Raw genomic sequence first — 22,243 nt, 5'->3', positions numbered from 1 at the left:
TTCTCAAAGTAAGCTACTCCCCTGAAACACAAACCTATCAAAGGATAGAACACAAGTCCAGCACTTTCCCCCGACATTGATCTGTTGAATTATTTAGGAATTTATCAGATGACTGTTCCTCCCTAAACCCAGGATTTATTTTGCAGAATTATCTTACAGCTCGCAACCAAACAGATTTGTCAGAAAATAGAAATAAGGATGATTTGGTCTGAATTGACTCAAACATTTTCATTTATAGTGAAATTTGCACCTGCTTAGTTGTAAACGCAAGGTGGATGAACGCAATGGGGAGGGAAGTGCCGGTATTTATGTTTTAATAAAGGAAACGACAGCAGTTGGAATTGTACCTTCTGGAATGGAGTAAGTGGAATAAATTTCAGCTATCACTATTCCTCACTGGCATAGATCGAAACATTGGAATGGAATTAGAAAATATTTTTGGATTAATTTCACTAATTGCTGACATTAACAAACCAGATCTGCTCTAAAAATACATTTCTGTTACATTTTTGGCCATATTACAACTTCCTTACTGGTTGCAACTGGTTTAATATTATTTATTAAATGAAGTTTTTTGCAGCAACAGATAGAAGTCAAAATGAATTGATAGTAGCACTAAAATATAACCGTTCAAAATTCCAATTATGACACTTTTTAAACACAAATGGCATAACATATCCATTTTTTTCCCCATCAGGTGACGTTGGGTAGCACACTTATCGGAATCGGCCGCAAGACGTCCGACTGCCAAGGCAACACAAAGTACTTTCGCTGCAAATTCTGCAACTTTACGTACATGGGCAGCAATTCCATGGAACTGGAGCAACACTTCTTATCCTCGCATCCTAACAAAGTCAAGACTTCGCCACCCGCGCCGCCGCTCATCCACGACAACCAGAGTAAAGGAAGAAGCCCCATACCGGACGGGGTGGAACGAGTGGCGGTCCGAGCGGAGGATGACTCCCTCGTGGGTTACTCCGTCCCGATTAGGCCGTATTCGGCGGGGTGGCTGGCGGACGGCGCTTGGGCCTATTATTGGTGCAAGTGTTGCAGCTGGAGCTGCGAGTGTTCGGGAGGCTCGGCCAAGCTTTTGGAGCATTACGAACAACGGCATAGGATGACCACCACCAGCCCCCATGACTCCAGGAGGGACGGGGAAAGAGACCCCATGCTTTCTAAAAGTCGCAAGGATGTGTCAGCCAATGCCAACCAAGGTAAGTCAAAGTGCAAATTTTGAAAATTGTGTTTTTAGGCATGTGAGGAAAGACTACTGTTGTTTTTACCATTGTGTTATATAACTGGAGCTATACAAGGTCATCTTTGGTGAAAGTTTTGGCCTTTGAAGATACATTAAAACTGCGGAAATTGTATTTTTAATTTTTTAGTGAAAGAAAATCTAGGTAAAATTTGTTTTGGTTCATCTTAAAATTTTAATCCAAGATCCCAAACTTTTTATGATTAGTGGACAATCATGCTGTGTTTTTTTATTGATAATTTGTCCTTAAGACTTCATTTTTTGACTCTTGTTGAAGGTCATAACCCTTTATTTTAAATGTCTATACTACTACACTACCATAATTAAGATAATCACATTTAAATACATTACTATATTGTTCTAATGCTTCTTTTTTTCCAAAGGGAATATTTGTCAAATATTACCCTTGTATTAAATGTAGTCAAAATCTTCTAGTCAAAGGCAAATTCTGCCTTATCTTATTTATTATAGTAATATAATTATGTCGATAAATCAACATGAGAAATTATCATTCAACGTGGCCTGTTTCCCAACACCCTGCTGTCGTCGGCTTTCTGCCCTTCCAAAATATCGTCCGTTCTCATCCTGCCAATTGGACGACCTTTTTGCCTAACACGACATCCGTCTGTCCGCCAGGCGATCCCAACAGCGTCGACGCCGAGGCAGTGGTGACCAGCTACAACTGCCAGTTATGCGATTTCCGCTACTCCATGGCGCACGCCGGCGACGTGATCGTGGTGGCGCCTTTGCTGCTCCACTACCAGCACAACCACTCCATCCATCGATGTTGTATCCAGCACTGCATGTACTGCCCTCAAGGTCTTTGTCAGCCACAAAAACACTTGGGAGAGGTGATGTGAACATTTTCTTCATCTAATTTTGAGCCTTCCCTGTGTGGAAATGTTGACACATAGAACAAAAGGCAATTAATGTCATTGTAATCACAGAAAATGAAAGGATAAATTGACAGCTTGTTTACAGGAGAGTTCAGCGCAATTGACACTGATTATTTTGCGCCTTCTCTTTATATGTAAAACAATGTGAAAATGGTTGCACTCGTGCTGTGTCGTCCTCAGCGGGAATTCAAGTTAGCAATCAATAGAATCGCTTAGAGGCTTTTCAACAAAGAGTTTGTAAACGGGACGCCACACACTTATTGAATGTTTCTATTGAATTTGTTACTTACTGACATTGAATTCTAAAGCAGTGTTTACTATAGTTGGACTCCCAATTTCAATTCTATCCAAGACCCCCTAATTTTTGCTCCATTTCACCATGCTAAACCTAAATTGACAATTTTTTGCCAAATCTCATATCAAGATGCACTTTTATTTGTTAGTAATTTGATCATTTCAGGCATGACGAATCACAGTACAGCAATCCTAACCAGATGAAATCTTGTTGTTTTGAATAGGTTTCCCACCCCTTTGCTTGCCGAAAGTCCAGCTGTCCCAAATGTTGCAGCAAATTCCCTCCATCCAGCAAACAGCAAGAAACAAGCGGGTCGACGCCACCTCCTTATCCCAGGAGCGACCCCAGCGTGACATCGGCTTCCGCCGTCCACCTCGCCAACTCGGTTGCTTCGCAAGGTAATTCGTTCAAAAATGGACTACCATTCAATATCTGACAATCCCTTATTTTGCATCCTCAGGTGTCACTCACCTGTGCGACCAGTGCGCCTTCGCCACCACCGACATTGACGTGTTGCTGCAGCATTATGACGGTTGCCACAGTTTAATCAACCTTAAGGGGGCGCCAGCCAATGTCAAGGCTGAAGAACAGGAAGGTAGCGGTCCGGACAAAGAGGCTAGCCGGGAGTACTCGTGCACAAAATGCCACTTTATTACCGAAGTGGAGGAGGAAATCTTTAGACACTACAGGTGAGCTCATTTTGCATCATAATTCATTTCATATATAGACCAAATTTCCATTTATTTCTTTGCGATAGTACTTTACAGACTGCAATAGTATCTTAGTATCAGAATAGAAGCACCAACCAAAGAATAAAGAATGTATTGTAAACAAAACACTATATATGTTGCCTTTTTGGGATTTTTTTTATTGTATCAGAAACCAAAAACAAACATACATTAATAACACAATACTGAAATGGAGAACTAGAGGCTAAATAGGTATCTGTGAACATTTATAGTATAGCCTACAGAAAAACAAAACAAAAACAAGTCGGACTCAAGCAAACTAGCAAAAAAGTGCGAGTTATAGGCTGGAAAATACAGTAAAATTGTGTCTTATAGTCTGCAAAATACTTTACTTTTAACTCATTGAGTTTGATTTCCTTGTTTGTTGTCTGCATGCAGGCGTGTCCACGCGTGCTGTCGCTGTCGCCACTGCGACTTCACGGCGCCCGACACATCGGCGCTCCTGGATCATTTCAACTCGGCCCACTGTCACGAGGCCTCGGGTTCGGCCACCTCGCTCACTCCGTCCCTAACGCCGTCGGCCAACGGCTGTTCGGCGCCCTCCACGTTGGCCATCAAGGAGGAGAGCAAAGGAGATCTGCGCCTCCTCTACTCACTAGCGCCACCCGAGGGCCGCCTGGCCGAGGGGGGGCGCGAAGAGATCGTCAAGGACAGAGAACACGAGAAAGGTTGGGTCCTGGGAGAAACCAGAAGTGGAGAGCAAGCCCACGGTCTGTTGTGGGTGCCCAAGGAGCGCATGGGACCAGAACCATCCATTTTCCCCTCGCCTCTGCCCGTGGCGTTTGTTTCGGCCAACCACGAGGCCTCGCTTCAGAAGCGAACCGGTGGCGTGGCCTCGCCCGGCATGGTCTACCTGGGAGATACCAAGTCCTTTTTGGGGGACGCCAAGCTGTATGGAGGAGGAGGAGGAGGCCGGCCTGGTGCCAGCGGAGGGGAGAAAATGAGTCAGGTGACGTCGCAGCAACATACAGGAGGAGGAGGAGGAAGTGGAGGAGGCCAAGAGGTGAAAGGAGGTGCTGCTAAAGAAGAGTCCCAGTCACTGCTACGGGTAAGTTCGCAATAACGCCACACTCAATGTCCAATGTCACGACCAAACAAGATGAATTATTTGGGCAAAGATGCAATGCAATCCAATATTACAGTCTACCACAATTAGATTTAGTTTGATTAAAAAGACTAAAGCGATTCCAAAAATTTCAAAGCAGTTTTGACAGTTCTGTTGATGACATATTTGAATTTTTTTTAAACAACATAGCATGCAAAAATAACAATTGTGCTCATATCAATCCATTTGGATTGTTACAACTAAAGTATATACTTTGATCCAGATAAGGTTTCTCAATATTTGCAACAATTAATGAGCTGACATTGACGACAATAGGCGTCGAATCTAATTGCCAAACCGGGTGGGCTCACATTGCCAATTTGACTATATTGTAAGTACAATATTGTCATTGGCAAGCAGTGAATCCACTTTAACTGGGAAAACTAATCCCACAGAATGACGGAGCAAAACGTCGCCACCAAGTCGCCTTCGACTTAACGGCAAAGCAAAACTTTGACAGTTGCCTTGACAACCCACCCGTCATGTTCCACTTTTCCAGAGTGGCGGGGGAGCCTTCTTAATGTATAAAGTGATGTCATGGACTGGCTGAAGCGAGATTGGGGCCCATAGCTTATTGGCTATGATCGCATTAAATCGGCAAAAGCACATTTACTCTGTGTATGTGTGTGGGTGGATATGTAGTCAGTGGTAAAAGTTAGTCTGTGAATGAAGCTCATGGGATGTCTTGAGGACAAATGACTATAAGAATACACTGTGTTGACTGATTATGCACATGATGTGTTGGCAACCACTTGGCAGACACGTTGGGTGTGTCGGCAAGGAGGTTTACTCATTTTCTCGGGTGGGGCAGAAAGAAAGGGAAGAACATTTAGATGAGAAGCAATGGGGCGAGTCCTGAAACAAAATGTAACCAGTGGAAAGTCTTTCTGTCATTCAGATTTCCTCTCTCTATCAAAAGGGAAGCAACAACAACATATTCAATCGCTCTTTGACGTCAACTGAGCGACCTTTGTTTGATAATTGAGGAAGTACAGGGAAGTACCGTGGTGTATTAGGGATAATTGTGTGGGAAAGTGTTTTGCTGGTTGAAGGTATCATTTATGACCATAACAAACGTTTAAAAGGAATATCTTTTATTTGGATGTACTGATTGCATTATTTTGTATGCAAGTTGAGTCGACTTGTTGTTTTTGTGAACATCACATAAACACTGAGTTATCCACTAGATATTATACTCAAAATATACTCATGAATCCACTGCAAACCACAATATTAATTATTAATCCACTACCTTTCCCATGGCATCAATAACAACTTCTTTTGTGAGACGTGTGCTCATTTACATAATAGTTTTTCCTCTCTCGCACCCCCCCATTTGTGAAGGTGAGACACCCCAAGTACTGAACGTGAGATATGACTTGAATGGCGATGACATTATATTGCTTTATCACGCAATATTTACACTGTGTTTCCATGGCACAAACACACGCTTGCCAGCTGTCTTGACTCATTATTTTGAGTCATCGTTTTCGGGTAGGGCAAAGGACTGGCATGTATATATATATTACAACATTTCATGTTTCTTTTTTGGTCTCTGGGCACAAAACCCAAAAAGTGTTTATGTAAATGTAGTTTTTGTCAATGGCAGTGATAGAGTTAAAGAGTAGAGAAGGATTGCATTGTTGAGGCGTTCCACTTCCCACTGGGTTTTTCGGTCTGCTGATTTATTACAGTGACGTGGGCCTTTGTCTCCAATGTGACTTTCTGTCTTTTTGACTGACTTAATGAGAGAGCAACACACAAACCAAGTGGGGTCATCTAATAACATAAGCAGCATTCAAAATTTACTGTCTTGTTTGCCACCACGTCAAATTGTATTCATGACGGAACTAAGGGCATCAAGTAAAATTGACCGCCGTAACCAAATGCAGACCCAAACAGTCTTTAAAACTGTAAAAAAAAAGTTACAAGGGTGGAGATTGTGAAATCAATACATTTGTGGAACTACTGCAAATCCGGCATGACTCAAAAGTACTAGTATGAAAATTTTAATAAGATAAATGACTGCGTATGCTTTGAGCTTGTCAAAGAGACGTTCCATTTAAGTTTTTTTTTTGTTATATTTCTGCCTCATGGAGCTAATTATGTTGAAGAAAAAACAGACTAACGCAGCTGTACTTTACATAAAGTTCTCATTACTTTGCGTTCTATTTCCCCTGCATAAATCCATGTTTATCCATCTGTGCGACGATTCTTCTCGTGTACTTAATTACGTGCGTTGTCCGTACATTTGCATTCCGACCGAGTGTGCTTACGTAAGTGTGTATTTTGTTAGGAAATTAAAGCACGAATTCAAGTTGTTTTCCATAGCGACAATTTAACATCCTGTTATATCCGCTTCAGGAAATTGTAGAGCTTATGCTTGTCTATGTCTGTGTATGGTTGTGCATCTGAGGTTTAATAGTAAAGTTAAACTTAGCTTGTAAATGATGCAAATTCATAGAAAATTTAAATAAATTAAAAGATACTTGCCTCTTTTTTAGAGAGGGTACAAGAGGCTCTTTGCGGAAAAATCCTATCACCTTGTGGCACTTTGTATGTATTGCTGATTTTTTTTAAACTCATCTTACGTTACCCGTTATGCTTTAATTTAAACGTAAATGAAGTGCACGTTTATAAGCAGACAAATCGACAACCCAGGTTGAACTTCGAAGGCTAACATTAAGCCAAATGTATAAAAATTGTATTCCGTCCAAGCATTCCGTCGCTCATTGCCAATTTTTCTTTCCAACATGACTTTGGTGCCCTCTAGGGGCATCATAAAGCATTGCACAAAGTCAACTACTGTAATTACGTCCAATTTCCAGTTATGGTTATCACGTAATTTTGAGTCTGTAACTTCTTTAAAGGAAAAATAACAACTTTATCTTACTAATTTACCCAAGTAATGAAACTATAATTGTATTTTGCCACGCTACATTGTTATTGTTAGAGCGCCTCAACTGACACGGAACCAGTTTGCTAATTTTAGTTGTTGTTGGTTCTCCTCCAAAAAGAATTTACACCGTAAAGACGATTGTTTTAATGTCAATGACAGGAATAGAAGCTCAATCTATTTGAAGTACTATACCGATACATCGTAGAAAAAGTAAAGTTGTGACAACCTTGGTTTGTCCGAACGTGACACACTTATTAACTTGGCCATTGTGTCAATGCTCTTTAATAAGTCTACAACACTATCCATCTGTTTTATTTTATCAGCGTGGAGAAGTACAATGTAAATTGAATTTGAAACTCTGGGGACTCGGGTCTTGGCTCTTTTTATTCTCCTTCCAGTTTGCCCGACTTCTACATGTTGCTATGGTGATGCTGTCGGATCAAGTCGAGTCGTGAAAGTTTCAGCCATGCTTGTGGGAAGTCCTTGAGCCTTTTTTAGCCTTTTCCAGCGTTTTCCAGAAAATTGCGATCCCTAATGATAGCACGTTTAGCGGCCATGTTGGGGTTTGTTCACACTATGGTTGAGGTGGCAAAGCGCTTGGTCACAAAATTCCAATTGGAAAATCTTGACCTGAATGCTTTAAAATTCGGAAAGTTTTTACATGCCAAGTAGAGTTTGGAATTCTACTTTTTGGTTGTTTATGTAAATTTGGTTTCAAATTAGATTGGGAAATAGTGTATGGCATTCATATGCTACCTAGCTATGAGTAGTACTGCTTCTGAATAATAATAATAATCGGACATAGGCTTTGTCATCATCATTGACTCACTGTCTTTCCTTAGTCAGCCAGTAGGAGGCAGATGACCGCCCAATGTCTATTCATATTACCTCACCCCGAAGTTATTACACAGAAGGGATTGTGTGTCGTGTTACCGCAAGTTTAGAGTCCTGATGAATAGGGAAAAAAACGGATAAAACCTTTTTTTCTGCACTGAATTATAATCGATAGGATATCAATTTGGGAAGAATGGACTGATTAGGCTTTGACAAAACAGGAGGATCTGTTTTTGTAGTGCTGCGGGCCAAGCAGGAAAGACTTCTTTCGGGAAACAAATTAAACCTAGCATCTCTTTTGACTTTGACTATTTATAATGGAATAACTGCGGTTATAGGGAGCCAAACTTTCTTCTTTTTCCCACTCAAAGCAACGTCTAATTACCACGCTGCCATTCACGTCTGACAATATATTGTGGCGTGCAATAGAACGAGTTTGACGTGCGTCTAACACCCGTGGCCAGCGGGCCGGGCGGGCCTCCGTCGCGGCTCTGGGTCCGGACGCCGTGACACAGATGTTCCGCTCTGGCCAGCCCTCGCGCCGGCCAGGTGTTTTTCATCGCGTTGCCTCGGCAACGCTCAAACACGGCGGTCACTTTAGCTCCTTGCTGTAATTTAGGCGTTTACATCAATTACTGTTACAATCAGCTCCGCTGCACATGTTTTTTTTCCTCCAACTTTTTTTTGTGTGCCCTCGCCGCCGTGCTTGTTGGTCTCTCGCTCTCTTTCTTTGTGTGTAAGGCATGAGCGCTTGACCGCAGGCTCGCTTGCGTGTGCGTGTGCGTTCACACATGGAACAAATATTGAGGCCAGATGTTCATTTTGCTACAACAAGAGCTCTACACGCAATATTAACCAGCGCGCACACACATGCACAGGCAGTACATAGCATCCTGGCAGCACTTGTGTAATTAGGAAGCTGATTGGTTAGATTAAATGTCCACCTGACCCCTGACCAATAGTTAATTTGACACCCCCTCTACCATTCCACTCACTTTTCTTCACTTCCGCCATCTGTGCGCCTGACTTGAGTCACGTTCTTTTGCACCATCTACTGACAGTTCTTGATGTTTTAATATTGCACCATGCATCGTATGTGTCATGGGGGGGCTCGGACGTCTGGTCGCCGGTCTTTTGGTCAGCTGTCTTTTGGTCTCCGGTCTTTTGGTCTCCGGTCTTTTGGTCTCCGGTCTTTTGGTCTCCGGTCTTTTGGTCTCCGGTCTTCGGTCTTTTGGTCTCTAGTCTTTTGGTCTCTGGTCTTTTGGTCTCTGGTCTTTTGGTCTCTGGTCTTTTGGTCTCTGGTCTTTTGGTCGCTGGTCAAATGGTGACAAAGAGTTTACTGTTGAAACCAATGCAATTGCAAACAAATGACATCACTTATACCCAAGTCCATACAGATGCATGTGCTATTGACTATATCTTTATGATATGCTAATGATTCCACCTGACTTAAGACACCCCACGTGTGTTTGGGAGCGATACCATGGCAACATTGGCCGTCTGAGGTCCTCTCGGCAAGGTTTCCGCACCGCCTTGGTCTCCAACACGTGTTTCCGCAATGTGGACGGCATTTTTTTTTACCCCAACGCACGCAGGCAGGATACGATGTGAAAGCTTTTTCTCCTCTCGGCATCTTCTCGAACTAGCACTCACCCCCCCACCCCCCACCTCCAACCCTTCCGCTATTCCGCATCCCCCTGTGAGGTCCGACTCATTAGGAATTCTCTCGCCTGTGTGCAAAGTGTGTTTATGAATTCTGCTCTACGGGTGCGATGCGGCCTGTAAACCTTTCCTCTCCCCATAGAAGGCTAAGCTTTTTTTGTTCTGCCTTCCACTTCTGTTCAATGCAAGAAGATCACACTTTAGAAAAAAAAAAACATACAAATATTGGATTTTACTCGTCTTTGAAGACTTGATGGAAGCTAGAGAGACGCTCAAGTTATTCCAGGTGCGCACAATGGTTAAAGCCGTTTGTTGACGTTAGAATTGGATGATGGAGAAAGTTAATTCCAAAGGGCATCACAGGGTTGCACAGAAACCTGGAAAATTCAAATTTCCACTATTAAAATCTTTTAACAATTCAACCTCCAGTGCTATAAGTCTCGTTTTCAACATTGTAAAAATGATTCTAATACAATAACATCTAAGGTTTAACCACAATAGTGCCAATAGTTGCAGAGATTTAGGCAAAACGGTTTAACATACCTCAAGCAAAGATTTTACAGGTTTAAATTACATTTTTGTAGTATACTTTTTTTAAAAAAAGGATCAGTTTTTCCATAATTTTAGAAAAAAAGTGCAAAGTAAATAAAAAGAATGTTGCTCAACTCATCATTTAAATGCATTGCATGTATACTAGTGATACAAATATTATTTAATTTTACCACCAAAGTATAAAAGTATTAAAAAGCCACCCTAAAATTTGTCCAGATGAAATTCGAAGTTAAACAAAATCTAGCTTAAAATGACGTGTCGCAGAAGACGTGTAACTCAAGTCTTTCCTAACATCACTCACAAAAATTCATATTCTGGCCTTCATTTTCTGAGCAATGGAGGATATCCCCCCCCCCCCCCCCCCTTTCTCATGTGAGTGATATCTTCCCAAGCTTGTGGAAGAGTAGAAAATGTCTTTTCTGGCTCATTTGGAAAGTGATCATTCATATTTGAATTTTTTCCCCTTTGTTTTTAATGAAAATACGTTAGCCTATAGAACGCTGCCATCTGTCATCGTACCTCAACAATGTCTTTTTTTTGCGCTTCTTATTTATTTATTTTGCACCATCATTACAGCAGATGTTTGGCATACAGACTCCACATATTTCATCTATCCTGTTATTTAATGTCTACGTTGCTGTAGAACAATGGCGAGGTGCCCTTTACTCTGCCTGTATATTATTTCAAAGTACAGATACTTGAACGTCCTTGGACATTTCTTTCAATTTCTCTTTAGAATTGCCACTGTCTGCCAGCATCTTGACTCACACACACACACACACACTTTGGCTGCACCTTTTAATGTCTTAAATTCGTGGAATCCATAGAAAGACTCGACTATGCTTCCATTATTCTAAACGAAGGGCTTTTGTCTTCCACTTCACATTGAGATAAGCCCCTTTTTTTACAAGACATGAGCCCCCCCACTCCCCCATCTAAGAAGAGACGTGTTACCTTTAATCTATCGCGGCTCAGTGATCAAGAACGAGTCTTCGTATTAAAGTCTGTGAAGTATTATGACTAGATTTGTATGCTATGGCTTCCCAATGACAGTATGTCAATTAGTAGTTTCTTTTAGGACAAATCAGAAATAAAAAGACAGTAATCTGAGGAATCTTAGAACTAAGGAAAAACTACAACTGGGTATTATAATAATAAAATAATAAAATCAGGGTGTTCATGGAGTCTAAAAATGGACATTTTCAATTTTAGGCCTAAAAAAGTCGAACATAACAAGATGGTCCTTCAAAATCAATAGGAAATGATCCAAAAATTCCCACTTTTGACTTGTAAGTACCCTAAAATGTACTCATTTTGACTATGATAGATGTCCAATTCACTTAAACTAACTATTGATCCTCAGCACCATGGACAGCGCCAGACGTCCAATCCCTATGGCATCAATGGTGGCCAATAAGTTAACTTTTGGGAAATAAACCAGCCCACATGAAAACTATTTGGCCTAAATCTGACCCGGGAACCAAACTTTTCCTATATGCAAACATTAAACACCCCCATTTACATAAGTATAAACTCCCTAGTCTTGTTTATTTTGCACTTTTATCATTGGGCATCATTTGTGCTGGGCTATAATTTTTAAACTAATTTGGTCTCATGAAATGTTTCAAGTAAAGTTCTCCATTCTGCCTTCCAATCTTCTAAAATCTTATTAAGCCTTACATCTTGTACCTGTTTAGCCTGGTAATAAGGTACAAATTGCATTGTATCGGCTAGGCCAATAAGTCCTGATCTAGTTTCTGCACCCACAATGCACAGCTTCATTTATTTCTCACTTTCTAATTGCGTTTTGTCTCGTAAAATGCCTCAGTGTTTGCGTACGTCCGTGATTGGTCTACGTGTGTTGTTGTCAGGCGCCGTTATGCGTCAGTGTTTGTCGTTTGTGTTCTTTAATGCGTCTATGGAGGGACATTATAGATAGTTTATTTTTAGTTCTTGTCCATAGAGCTGAGGGGGTCTTTTCAAGAAACTAGAGGTGAAATAATCACTTTCCAGCCACTGTGAGACTAATAAGTGGGAATAAAAGTGGACAATCCTTCCTGCTGAGTAAGTGAAGACGCCAAAAAAAAAAAAAAAAAGTCATCATCTCGTAGTAGTATCCAGGCAGTAAAATGAAATCACACAAATTGTCTCATGTCCCTGGACATGTAGCCCTGTTGGAAAACCAAATGAATAATGGGAGAAGGAGGAGAACTAGAATTCTCTACGGAAAAGACGATAGATGAAAAGCTGATAGGAGAATGGCAGGTAGACATGTGTTCTCATGTTTTTTTTTTTTTTTTTTTAAAGCGCCAAGGGGGTCATTCTTTTTTTTTTTTTTCCGTTTTGTCGACGCTAACACGAGTTGCTCCTGATGTAAGACACATGTTCTGGCCTCCGCCATGGCGTGTTTCCTCGGCTGTTTAAAGCAACTTTATCGCTCCATCAGCTCGCAGACAAGGAGCGATTCATTCAGTGGGGCGGAGGAAAAGAGGAAGGGGGGGGGGGGGGTCGTCGTCTGCATGTGTGTGTGTGTGTTAATAAAACCTTTGGAATGTTGGACATCAGATAAAATAAATGTAAAAGGTCTGCATTGATATGCTGCATGGGACTGTGGAAAAGAGCTATTCATATTCATATTTACGCTAATCGGTGCTCTGTTAGATGCTCTGATTCAAATTATTTGCCATGTGCGTCATCCGTTTATGAACTGTGTTCAGTTATTTTCCGTGAATTGCTTGGGGAATTAATACAGGGTGTCTTAAATTCTGAGAATATATATTTTTGGGGGGGGTATTTCGTTTCAGGTATGATTTAGGGAAGATGTGAGGATGGAATTCGATAGCTCTGCTTTAACGCTTTTTGGCAAATGATTGTGATGTTAAATTGAAATTGAAGTAGGCTTCTAAAATTAAGTTTTTCTGTCTCCGACTGCAAAAAAAGCTCAATGGCCGTCACGCCGCTCAGTACAATTTATGTTATTCATAGTAAGACTCCAATCAGGATAAAGCCTAGTTAAGAAATTACATTGAAGTACTAGAGCAGCTTTACTAGGCTTCTCCTTAACTTGAACCAATAGAAATAAAGTAATATTGTTTTCTATTATTCTAAAATAAAATGTTGCTTCTTTATTAAACGCCTCCTCTCATCTAAAGTCGAATAAACAAATGCCCACGGCAGATGAAAACAACATTTTTCATCTACCCAATGGGAGTTTTTTTTATTTAATTATAAAAAACAAAGTATTATGAGGGTATTTGCTGATGTGAATCCAAAGATCCTTCTTGTTTGGGTGCCATAGCAACAGCCACCTGTTTTTCTCGTCCTCAAAATAAGGAATAAAGTACAACAAATCAGGGATTTACTTGGGGTTGTCAACATTTATTTTATTTATTTATTTTATCTGAGAGCTTCTTTCAGAAATGAAATCAAAAGATGTAAAGGCTAAACCCGTAATTCTTCCACTTTTATTTGTTAAAAAAGAGCATTGGAAACGGGTCAAAAGGATCAGATTTTTAAAAAAAAACTTGATAGCAGTATTATATATATTTATTTACACTAATGAAAGAAAACTTTCCAGGCAGAAATTGGTAGAGTGACTGCAAAAAAGGGCAAGAAAATCCAATTTTTTATCCAATTGGGTTATTTTTTTCTTGTATTTATATAACACAAAATACAGAAATTCCACTTTTTTTCTACATTCATTGGAAATAATGTAATGATTACAAATTTTTCAGTTCTCGTCATCCAATCCATTGAAAAATATCGCATATATGAAAAAAAAAACGGACACAAATGGTTAGTTTTTCCCTCTCAAAGTCAAACCCCCAAAAGTCTTTTCTTGACTTTTCGTACTAGTGAGAAGCTTATCTTCCCACACAAATCCAAGCCGCACCTTAAACAAAAGGATTACGCTTAGATAGCATCTTAAAAGTACAATGGCGGAGCACTTGCATTGAACTCAACACACGGTTTGAAGGTTTCATCTTCCACACACAACGGAAATCATCTCCATTTCCATTATTCTCCGTACAATCCGCATCTGTGTGTGTGTATTCACCCATAGAATTTGAAGCAAATGTGCATTCATACCTTGAGTTATGGATAACGTGTCCCTTCAGATGGACTTTTGGGAAATATAGCCATTTTATATATTGATACCATATGATTAAAAGGCATTTGTATCTGTCTTCTGGATATGGGGGTGTGTATGTTAGCTATAATGACAAATAGAATGAAGGGATCAGAGCAATCAGGTTTGAATGATTACTATGGGAGCCAGGGAGCAAGCCAGAGAGAGGCTTTTGGGCTCAGCTAATTCTAATGTGGCCATACAATAACAAGAGTATTGCATCAGTTGTATATCAGATCTTTTATTTATCATTCTTCTACACTGCAGCAGCGCCTTGCTTTCATTCCCGTCCCTTTTCGCTTCATCATTTGCCGCCTCTCAATCTCGTCAGCGCCAATAATTACAGCTTTCATTTGCGATACGGCCTTGGCGACAACCCCCCCGTCGACGCCGTGCTGGGCTAGAGAAAAAAAAAGTATTTTGTGGTTGGGAAAATGGAGTAGAAGTCACTTTTTGAGTCTCAGCCAGTGAAAAAACGTCATTGTTATTTAGTGGATCCTTGATGTTGTCAACATTTTTACTGCACTTCTTAGTCACTTACTGTAACTGGAGGCATTTTTTTTTTACTTTGAAGCGGTTTGATGGGTTGTTGTGTTGCATTTTATTGTGGTTGTAAGTGCCGTTTTTTCATTTATGGGATGCCATTGACGGTGATAGAGGCTCAATTTATCTGAACTGGTTTCGATGGATTGCATAGTTGTTTTTGTCAAACGTGGCTGGTGAGTGCCTTTATTTTTTATTAGTGCCGTTTTTTTTAGTTCCCCAATGCAGAAAAGTATGAAATATAAAAGGATAACATGAAAATGTTTAGAATATCATCATTTTAATATGCAATTTAATTTTTTTTAGATGTATTTGTGACCACCCAATGACTTCCTCAACTATTTTTCCTCAGTTGGGTCGCGGGGGGTGCTGGATCTATCCCAGACCACCAAAAGTGGCATTGCCAGCCAATCATCTTACAGATTTATTTCCCCTCATAGTGTAATTACATCTTTCAGTAACAATAATACTTTGCTGTGAATGCCATGAGACACAATGTAGTAAAGTATAAAATGTAGTATAAATTGATCATACTTCTGTTTTTGATTTACTCTGTAAAATGTCAAAAATTGGCAAAAACACTGATACCAGTTTTTAACCTTAAAACCGGTTCCTTATTTTCATTCACAAAAATAATTCTCTATCCAAGGAAAATAATAGAAAATGGAGAACAATTCCAGTTGATTTTTAATTCCGTAATTGATTATTATCTTTCCAAGTATAGTCGAGTGACTCACCAAGTTTTAACATTTATGATTTTTGTCAAGATCACGCACCCCCATTTCCCTTTTTTTCCGTGTCTGTTGTGTGAAAACCTGCGGAAATGCCAATAAATCCAAATTGCAGGCAAAAGAAAAACATGTCAAGGGGAATTTTCCTCTCTAAAAACTGTGTTTTTCATGTAGACTCATCGGTCAGTCATTCGGTGTCCCCTATACAACAAAAAATACCCTCAAAAAGACAAGTAGTGTCTCCATATGTTCCAGCATCGAATCCAGCCTCATAAATAACTTCAACTGGTGTTCAACAGTCAATCTCTTTCCCTCTCGCACTTTTTCTTTTTTGTCATTCTCACTGCCAACAAGGAGATTTGTGCTCTGTGTCTCTGTCGTATGGGATTAGTGAACAGACAAAGAGAACAGAATAAAAGCGTAAGGAGAGAAGGAAACTTAGAAGGAGAAAAGACAGAAACACCATTCCCCGAAAACATACTCGAGCCTCCATTTTGCGTGTGTCTGTTATCTAGTTTTCGTGTGCGGATGTTGTCCAGATGCGTCCTGATTTTCATTTGTTTTGCAGGAATGGTTTGAAATGGCGAGCTGCTCATTTTTTTGGGTTTTTATACCCACAAGATTGTGGAGGGCCACTTGAAAAATGCCTCAATCTTTTTGTTTTATTCTTTGTGCAAGCCAGAGTTGCTGTCATTTCTTTTTGGAAGTCGCTAAAGATCACATGTGCACTATCATGAGCTTTTATAACCTTATTTAATGAGAATGTTGTCAAAGAATATTCAAAAATCAATGGTCAGGACTCAAATAGATGGGTAACTATTGAAATTGGACCATAAAATGTGTATTATATTCATATTTTACTATATTGATTTGATAGTACAGGTTCAAACTGGCGGTAAGGCGGAAGTGAGTGAGAAAGCGCCTGACCTGAAGCATTTTAGGCTCGATTAACTTTGGATCTCGGTCGAATACTCACGTAGATTTACGCCTCTTGACTCTACAAACATAGTGATGAACTCAAACAAAGTACTAAAATGACAGAAATTAAACTATAAACAGATGAAACAGCCTACAATTTGCTACTTTACTTCCGGATAGGCTTTAACATGCCATTAAAATTACGTTTTATGCTTTTTTTGGTTTATTTTACAAAGGAAAGGACAGTAAAAGTCCAATCTATTGAAGTACCTACCCAAGTCAATGTGGTCCTTTTAATAAGGTAACCGAATGTTGTCTGTAGCAGTTCCAATGTGGCAATTTTGCAAAAAAAGCAGCCTGTGATACACTTGGAAAATAAGAGAGGAAATTGAATGCATTGTTTGCATAGGTAGCTCCGTGTGGCTACTTTTAATATCGTCCCATCCGCCTTCTTTTTTTTTTGCGTGGCTGTAGCTCAGCTTGTGTTTGAAGTGATCACTATCTAGCCTGTTTGTTCCCCTCCAACCTGCAGTGTTCCCCATTGTTTGTGTTTGTTTTCTCTGTGTGCTGGAGATGAGAGAGACAATATCACAGTGGGATAAAATAATGAAAGTCAGGCAGTAGAAATAAAGGGGCTGAGCCTTTTTGACCCCTTCCAGGTGTAGAAAACCTGTCTTTGTAGGCCTTTTAGGGAAGGAAATTGGAATGTTTTCCCCTTATCAATCACCTGGGAAAGGAACAATCCATTTTCAATCGTTAGTTTGGGTGATTTATATGATGTTTTGCCCCTTTAGGGCGTGGCGTGCATTGAGGGTTTTTAGTCTGTCAGACCCGCAATGATGTTGTTTTTTCCGATTGCTGCTCTTTGTGTAGAGTTCCAATCAACATTTTCACCATCTGTGGTCAAGTGTATTGCGCGTGTCCACTGTAGTTGACGCACGAGGCCATCCTCATACCGGCATAACTTGCGTTCAATCTCCTGGAAACGATGAGTCGACTGCAAAAAAGAAAAACATCCCTTTGATGCTTCTCGAGCGGTACTCGCATGTGTGCGCTTGCATTTCATTATTACCAGAGTGTCTTTCCGGGGAGATGAGCTTTCTGGTCTGCTCTCGCTCGGATTCCTACCAATCCACTCTGTCGAGTCATATCAAGCTCTTACGGAAAAAAATTGTAGCAACCACAGTCATTTGTTCACCGTCTGTTCTGCGTTTTCTCTCCATCAAATTGACTCGCCATTCTCCAGGCAGCTCAAGTCTTTCTTTTTTTTTTTTTTCACTGATTATTTGTTCCGGGTTACAAGTGGAGAGATGTAAAAGAATGAAATGTGGATTTCTAGTCCTTGAGTGACTCAGAGAAATTGGTTATTTCTTTGGTTATTTCTTTCCTTGACATATTTTGACACATAATCCTAGTTCATACCTGGCAACCTAGGCCAATTGTTCCCCTTAATAATGATTGCAATTCCCCTTATTGAGCGATAAACCATAGAAAAGACATTACTAGTCACATAGGGGGCACTTAAAAGAACATTTTCCCAAAGTGGACGTAGCGCCCAATCAGTCGGTGCGCCTTGTGTATGCACTGTATTAAAAAATTCTATAGATGTCGCTGTACGACGCTGACAGCGTTACTGTCTGGGTACATTGCTTTCTGATGTGCTATATTTGAATAGAGAAAAGGCGGGCGTCAGAATTTGCCTTCTGTTTCCTCTTCTATTTTTTCTTGTATCCTCATCGCCATATTTTTTTCCCTGAGTTGTTGTAACTGGCAGCCTGACACACCAGTGTGATCAAAGCCCCCAAGACGACTTTCTGTAAATATGTTGATTTTATTTTTCCAAGCTCTAGAGAGAGGAGGTCAATGTCAGAGCCAGTTAGCAGATTGTAGAGATGAAGGAAGGGACATTAAAGATGTCTAAAAGTATCTCAGTTCCATCCTGCCACTTTTAGTTTTTGATTGACGGCGTCGACGCTCTGTCTTCGGAGGTGTCATGGCCCCCGCTAGGTTTGACGCCCAGGTATATCTGGCGCCGTGCCTCCTGAAGTCCAATTAAAGTCTCCAACTCAAAAAAAGACGTCTCGTTTCCGGCGCCAGATTTGGACGCCCGTTTTTGTGGATGTGAAGCGCAGCGTGACGATCTGTCAAGGTTCCCGTTCTGTTGTCGGAGTAACGTATCGGGTTATCGTACGTGGCCGTCTGGTGCGAGAATCCTACCGAGATGACACGTCGATTACGCCCCCAGACTCGTATTTGCGCTCCTCTGAGTCGAGCTGATCTGTTTGCTTTGTCGCAACAGACTGAGCATGACTGACTGCCAACAATCCCGCCCGCCGTCTGCGTCTTTTCGAGTCTTTCCGATATCGACGTATGACGCTCCGTCCATCCTGGCGTCCTCTAGAAGTGGAAAATGTCAGATAAGCATCAGGTGGCTTGCTCATTTGCTATCAGTCTCCTCCCTCATTTAAACCTAATTATGCAAAGACATTTTTTTAGTCTTTTAGGAATTGGCAGTCAATAATATCCCCCAACTTACACCCTAAATACCCCCTTCATCAAACTTTAATCATTTCTTTGCCTTCCACTACTCATTGTTGGATTGAGTAGTTAATTGGTTTGCTTAATTAATTTGGGACCTGTCAAAAAAGCCCAAGGACTCACTTTAAATGTGGGTTTAAAAAGGTTGAATTGAGTCTTTATTTCTAATATTTCTAATATTTACACTTCCGTGCTATTGGAAAAAGTCGACTTTGTAGCCCTTTATAATTCCCTTTTAATTTGGTACAAGCGCAAAAGGTTCAATATGGCCTATTTTGGGATGAGATGTGCATTACATGGTGAGTGGAAAACCATTGAGCACTCTACAATTATGTTTTATTCATAAGACTACATTTATATATTTTTTTGTTACAATATTGCAATCCTCAAGCATGTCTTGCACTTGCTTTTTCTAAAATTTGGACCCATGTATTAATCATTAGCTTCTCTACTAGGTCTTGTTTGCCCATGGCAGACTTCCATTAAAAGTCAGAAGGAGCATTTTCAAATCGTATTTTCTTAACGACACGACTGCGTTCCAAGTGTACACCCATGTTTTTTTTTTTGTGTGTGGCAACAAGTGCCTTCCAACTCCCCAGCAATAAATCATAAAAACTCATCCCAAGTTAGCCTAGACACAAATTGATCGTTTCAATTGGATAGATTGCCAATGCGTCATGGTGAACATTTTAACTAAGTTTGTTTATTTTCTAGTGGAATAAAGTATAATTTCATGATTCTCTGATTTCAATGCAGTAAAGAATGTTAATCAGAGATGTTTTAGTAAGATAATAGATGAAAATATGTCAAAATATAGCTACAGTGAGGGATATTAATGAAATGGACTGTCATTTTAGTCATGTTTGTCTTTGAAAAAAAACAAAGTATTGTCATAAAACTGTAAAAAAAAAGTAACACATAGCTTTAAATAGATAAATATGTATATAAATAATTTTGAGGCTTTTTCTTTTAATGCAAAGGTGAGTCATTGTACAGCTCAGAGTATTTTCTTCCTTTTGTTTTGTAGAATAAGTTGGTTCTAATGAGTTAGCTTTCCTTATCAATTGTCCTTTTGGCTTCAATTTGATAGAGCACATTGATACTTGTGAACTACTTATTGGGCCACGCAAGCAAGCCCTGCAGTTTTGCCCGTTCGCCGGCGCTCACCCCCGTTTTTTAAATTAAAAATATATCAAGATGAACGTGTCTTTTCGGAGTGTGTGCTGTCTAAAACTCTCATTTAAGAATGGCTTGGAAAAAGATGCCTGTGTCATCATCACACTTGGTTGTGACTTGGCCGCACTTTTTTTGCGTCTTCTCCGGCTTATTATTCACCTTGACCTCCTTGCCCACTCGCTGTTGCTCATTTCCCGCAACGGTGACCCGTGCCACGGTCACACCCGCCCACGCACTGTCGGGGAAAATAGACAATTTACCATTGAACCGTGATAGGTAGGGGCTATAAATGTGGCATTACACAGCATAACCTTTAGGTTTTTCCTGCGTGAGGTAGTAAAGGTAGCTTTTACCACCCACAACAAATAGAAATGGCTGTGCTTTTTGAAGGGATTTATTGATGGGACTCTGAAATTACTAAAAAAAAGTGCAACTCATGTGTTGGACCGTGACTGGACGTTTGGTCGCCGGTCAAACGGTGACAGAGAGTTTACTGTTGAAACCAGCTCTCAAAATTATATTCATGAGAAAGTGTAATATCTAAGAGAAAGAGTTTAATATACTGTATTAAGTACTGTTTCATATCCAAGTACTGTTTAATATCGAAGTACTGTTTCATATCTAAGTACTGTTTATTATCTAAGTACTGTTGAATCCAGCTCTCAAAATTATATTCATGAGAGAGTTTAATATCTAAATATCTACTGTTTTGAACAGTACTTAGATATTAAACAGTACTTAGATATTAAAAAGTACTTAGATATTAAACAGTACTTAGATATTAAACAGTACTTAGATATTAAACAGTACTTAGATATCAAACAGTACTTAGATATCAAACAGTACTTAGATATTAAACAGTACTTAGATATTAAAAAGTACTTAGATATTAAACAGTACTTAGATATTAAACAGTACTTAGATATTAAACAGTACTTAGATATCAAACAGTACTTAGATATCAAACAGTACTTAGATATTAAACAGTACTTGGATATTAAACAGTACTTGGATATTAAACTCTCTCTCATGAATATAATTTTGAGATCTGGTTTCAACAGTAAACTCTCTGTCACCAAAAGACCGGCGACCAAACGTCCGAGCACCGATAATTGTCAGCACAGTTTTTTTTTTTTTGATAGTTTGGAACACCACCTTCGCCGCCCGTCCTCCCTTTTTTTGCTCGTCCTCCATCTTGGTCTTCGCACTAATTGGAGGCATAGTCATTTGGTGAGGCGGCAAACTGCGCGAGGTCATTTCGAGGTTTAATACTGTAAAGTGCCATCCATTACACGCTTTTGGTCGCGTCCCTCCTTCATTCCCGTTGTGTCTGTCTTCAAGTCTTCTCCATCATTTTTATTTAATAGCCATCCACCTCACTCCCCCCATTTCCCATTTGCTTCTCGTTCCTGGTTGGCACCGCAATTAAGCAAATCCCCGCTCGTGCAAGGACGTTTGGAAATGAAGACGTACGACGGACAGTCTGCGTGCACCTTGTTTAACGTGCCGCGGTGTCAAACAATTAGCGTCGCAGATGTTGGCGTCAGGCCGCCATGATCTTAATGCATGCCGTTATTCACAGCGCTGTTATTCTGCCTGTCAGGTCAGTTTGTTTTATTCTCTGACGACTTTATTCTTGACTTCACAGCTGATTTTTATTCCCGAATATACACACACAGCAAATGGTTGGCTGTCAAATTCCGGGTAATAATTACCATAAACTCATACTGTCAAACTCGGTTTGTTTCACGGGTCGAACCATGATGTGTTTGGCCCAAAGAGTTAGAGTTTCTGTTAGAGATTGTCAGGCAAAACAACTCCGCTGGCCATATCGGATCCCTTTGGGGCCTTCATCCGGCCCACGGGCCGCATGTTTCCTAATACCGACGTTTAGAGAAGGCAGAATTGGGTCACGTGGGATTCTGCATTGTGGGAATCAACTCAATTGTCCCTTCTCAGAT

The 22,243-nt window shown here is 40.2% G+C and overlaps 1 protein-coding gene across 3 annotated transcripts in view; it reads left to right on the top strand.

The window, feature by feature from the left end:
* The window catches only part of trps1 (trichorhinophalangeal syndrome I), a 65,464-nt gene that overhangs the window by 30,930 nt on the left and 12,291 nt on the right, over positions 1-22,243 (top strand). For all 3 annotated transcript variants that reach the window (XM_077743814.1, XM_077743815.1, XM_077743813.1), the window contains exons 5-9: positions 698-1,214; positions 1,892-2,106; positions 2,670-2,844; positions 2,907-3,135; positions 3,574-4,243. In XM_077743814.1, the coding sequence (XP_077599940.1) occupies positions 698-1,214; positions 1,892-2,106; positions 2,670-2,844; positions 2,907-3,135; positions 3,574-4,243 (1,806 nt within the window). The remainder of the gene's footprint in view (positions 1-697; positions 1,215-1,891; positions 2,107-2,669; positions 2,845-2,906; positions 3,136-3,573; positions 4,244-22,243) is intronic.

Source organism: Stigmatopora nigra, chromosome 21 (genome assembly GCF_051989575.1).
Source record: "Stigmatopora nigra isolate UIUO_SnigA chromosome 21, RoL_Snig_1.1, whole genome shotgun sequence".
Taxonomy (NCBI): domain Eukaryota; kingdom Metazoa; phylum Chordata; class Actinopteri; order Syngnathiformes; family Syngnathidae; genus Stigmatopora; species Stigmatopora nigra.
Note: the sequence above shows the minus strand (reverse complement) of the source record. Positions and strands in the feature narration are given on the sequence as shown.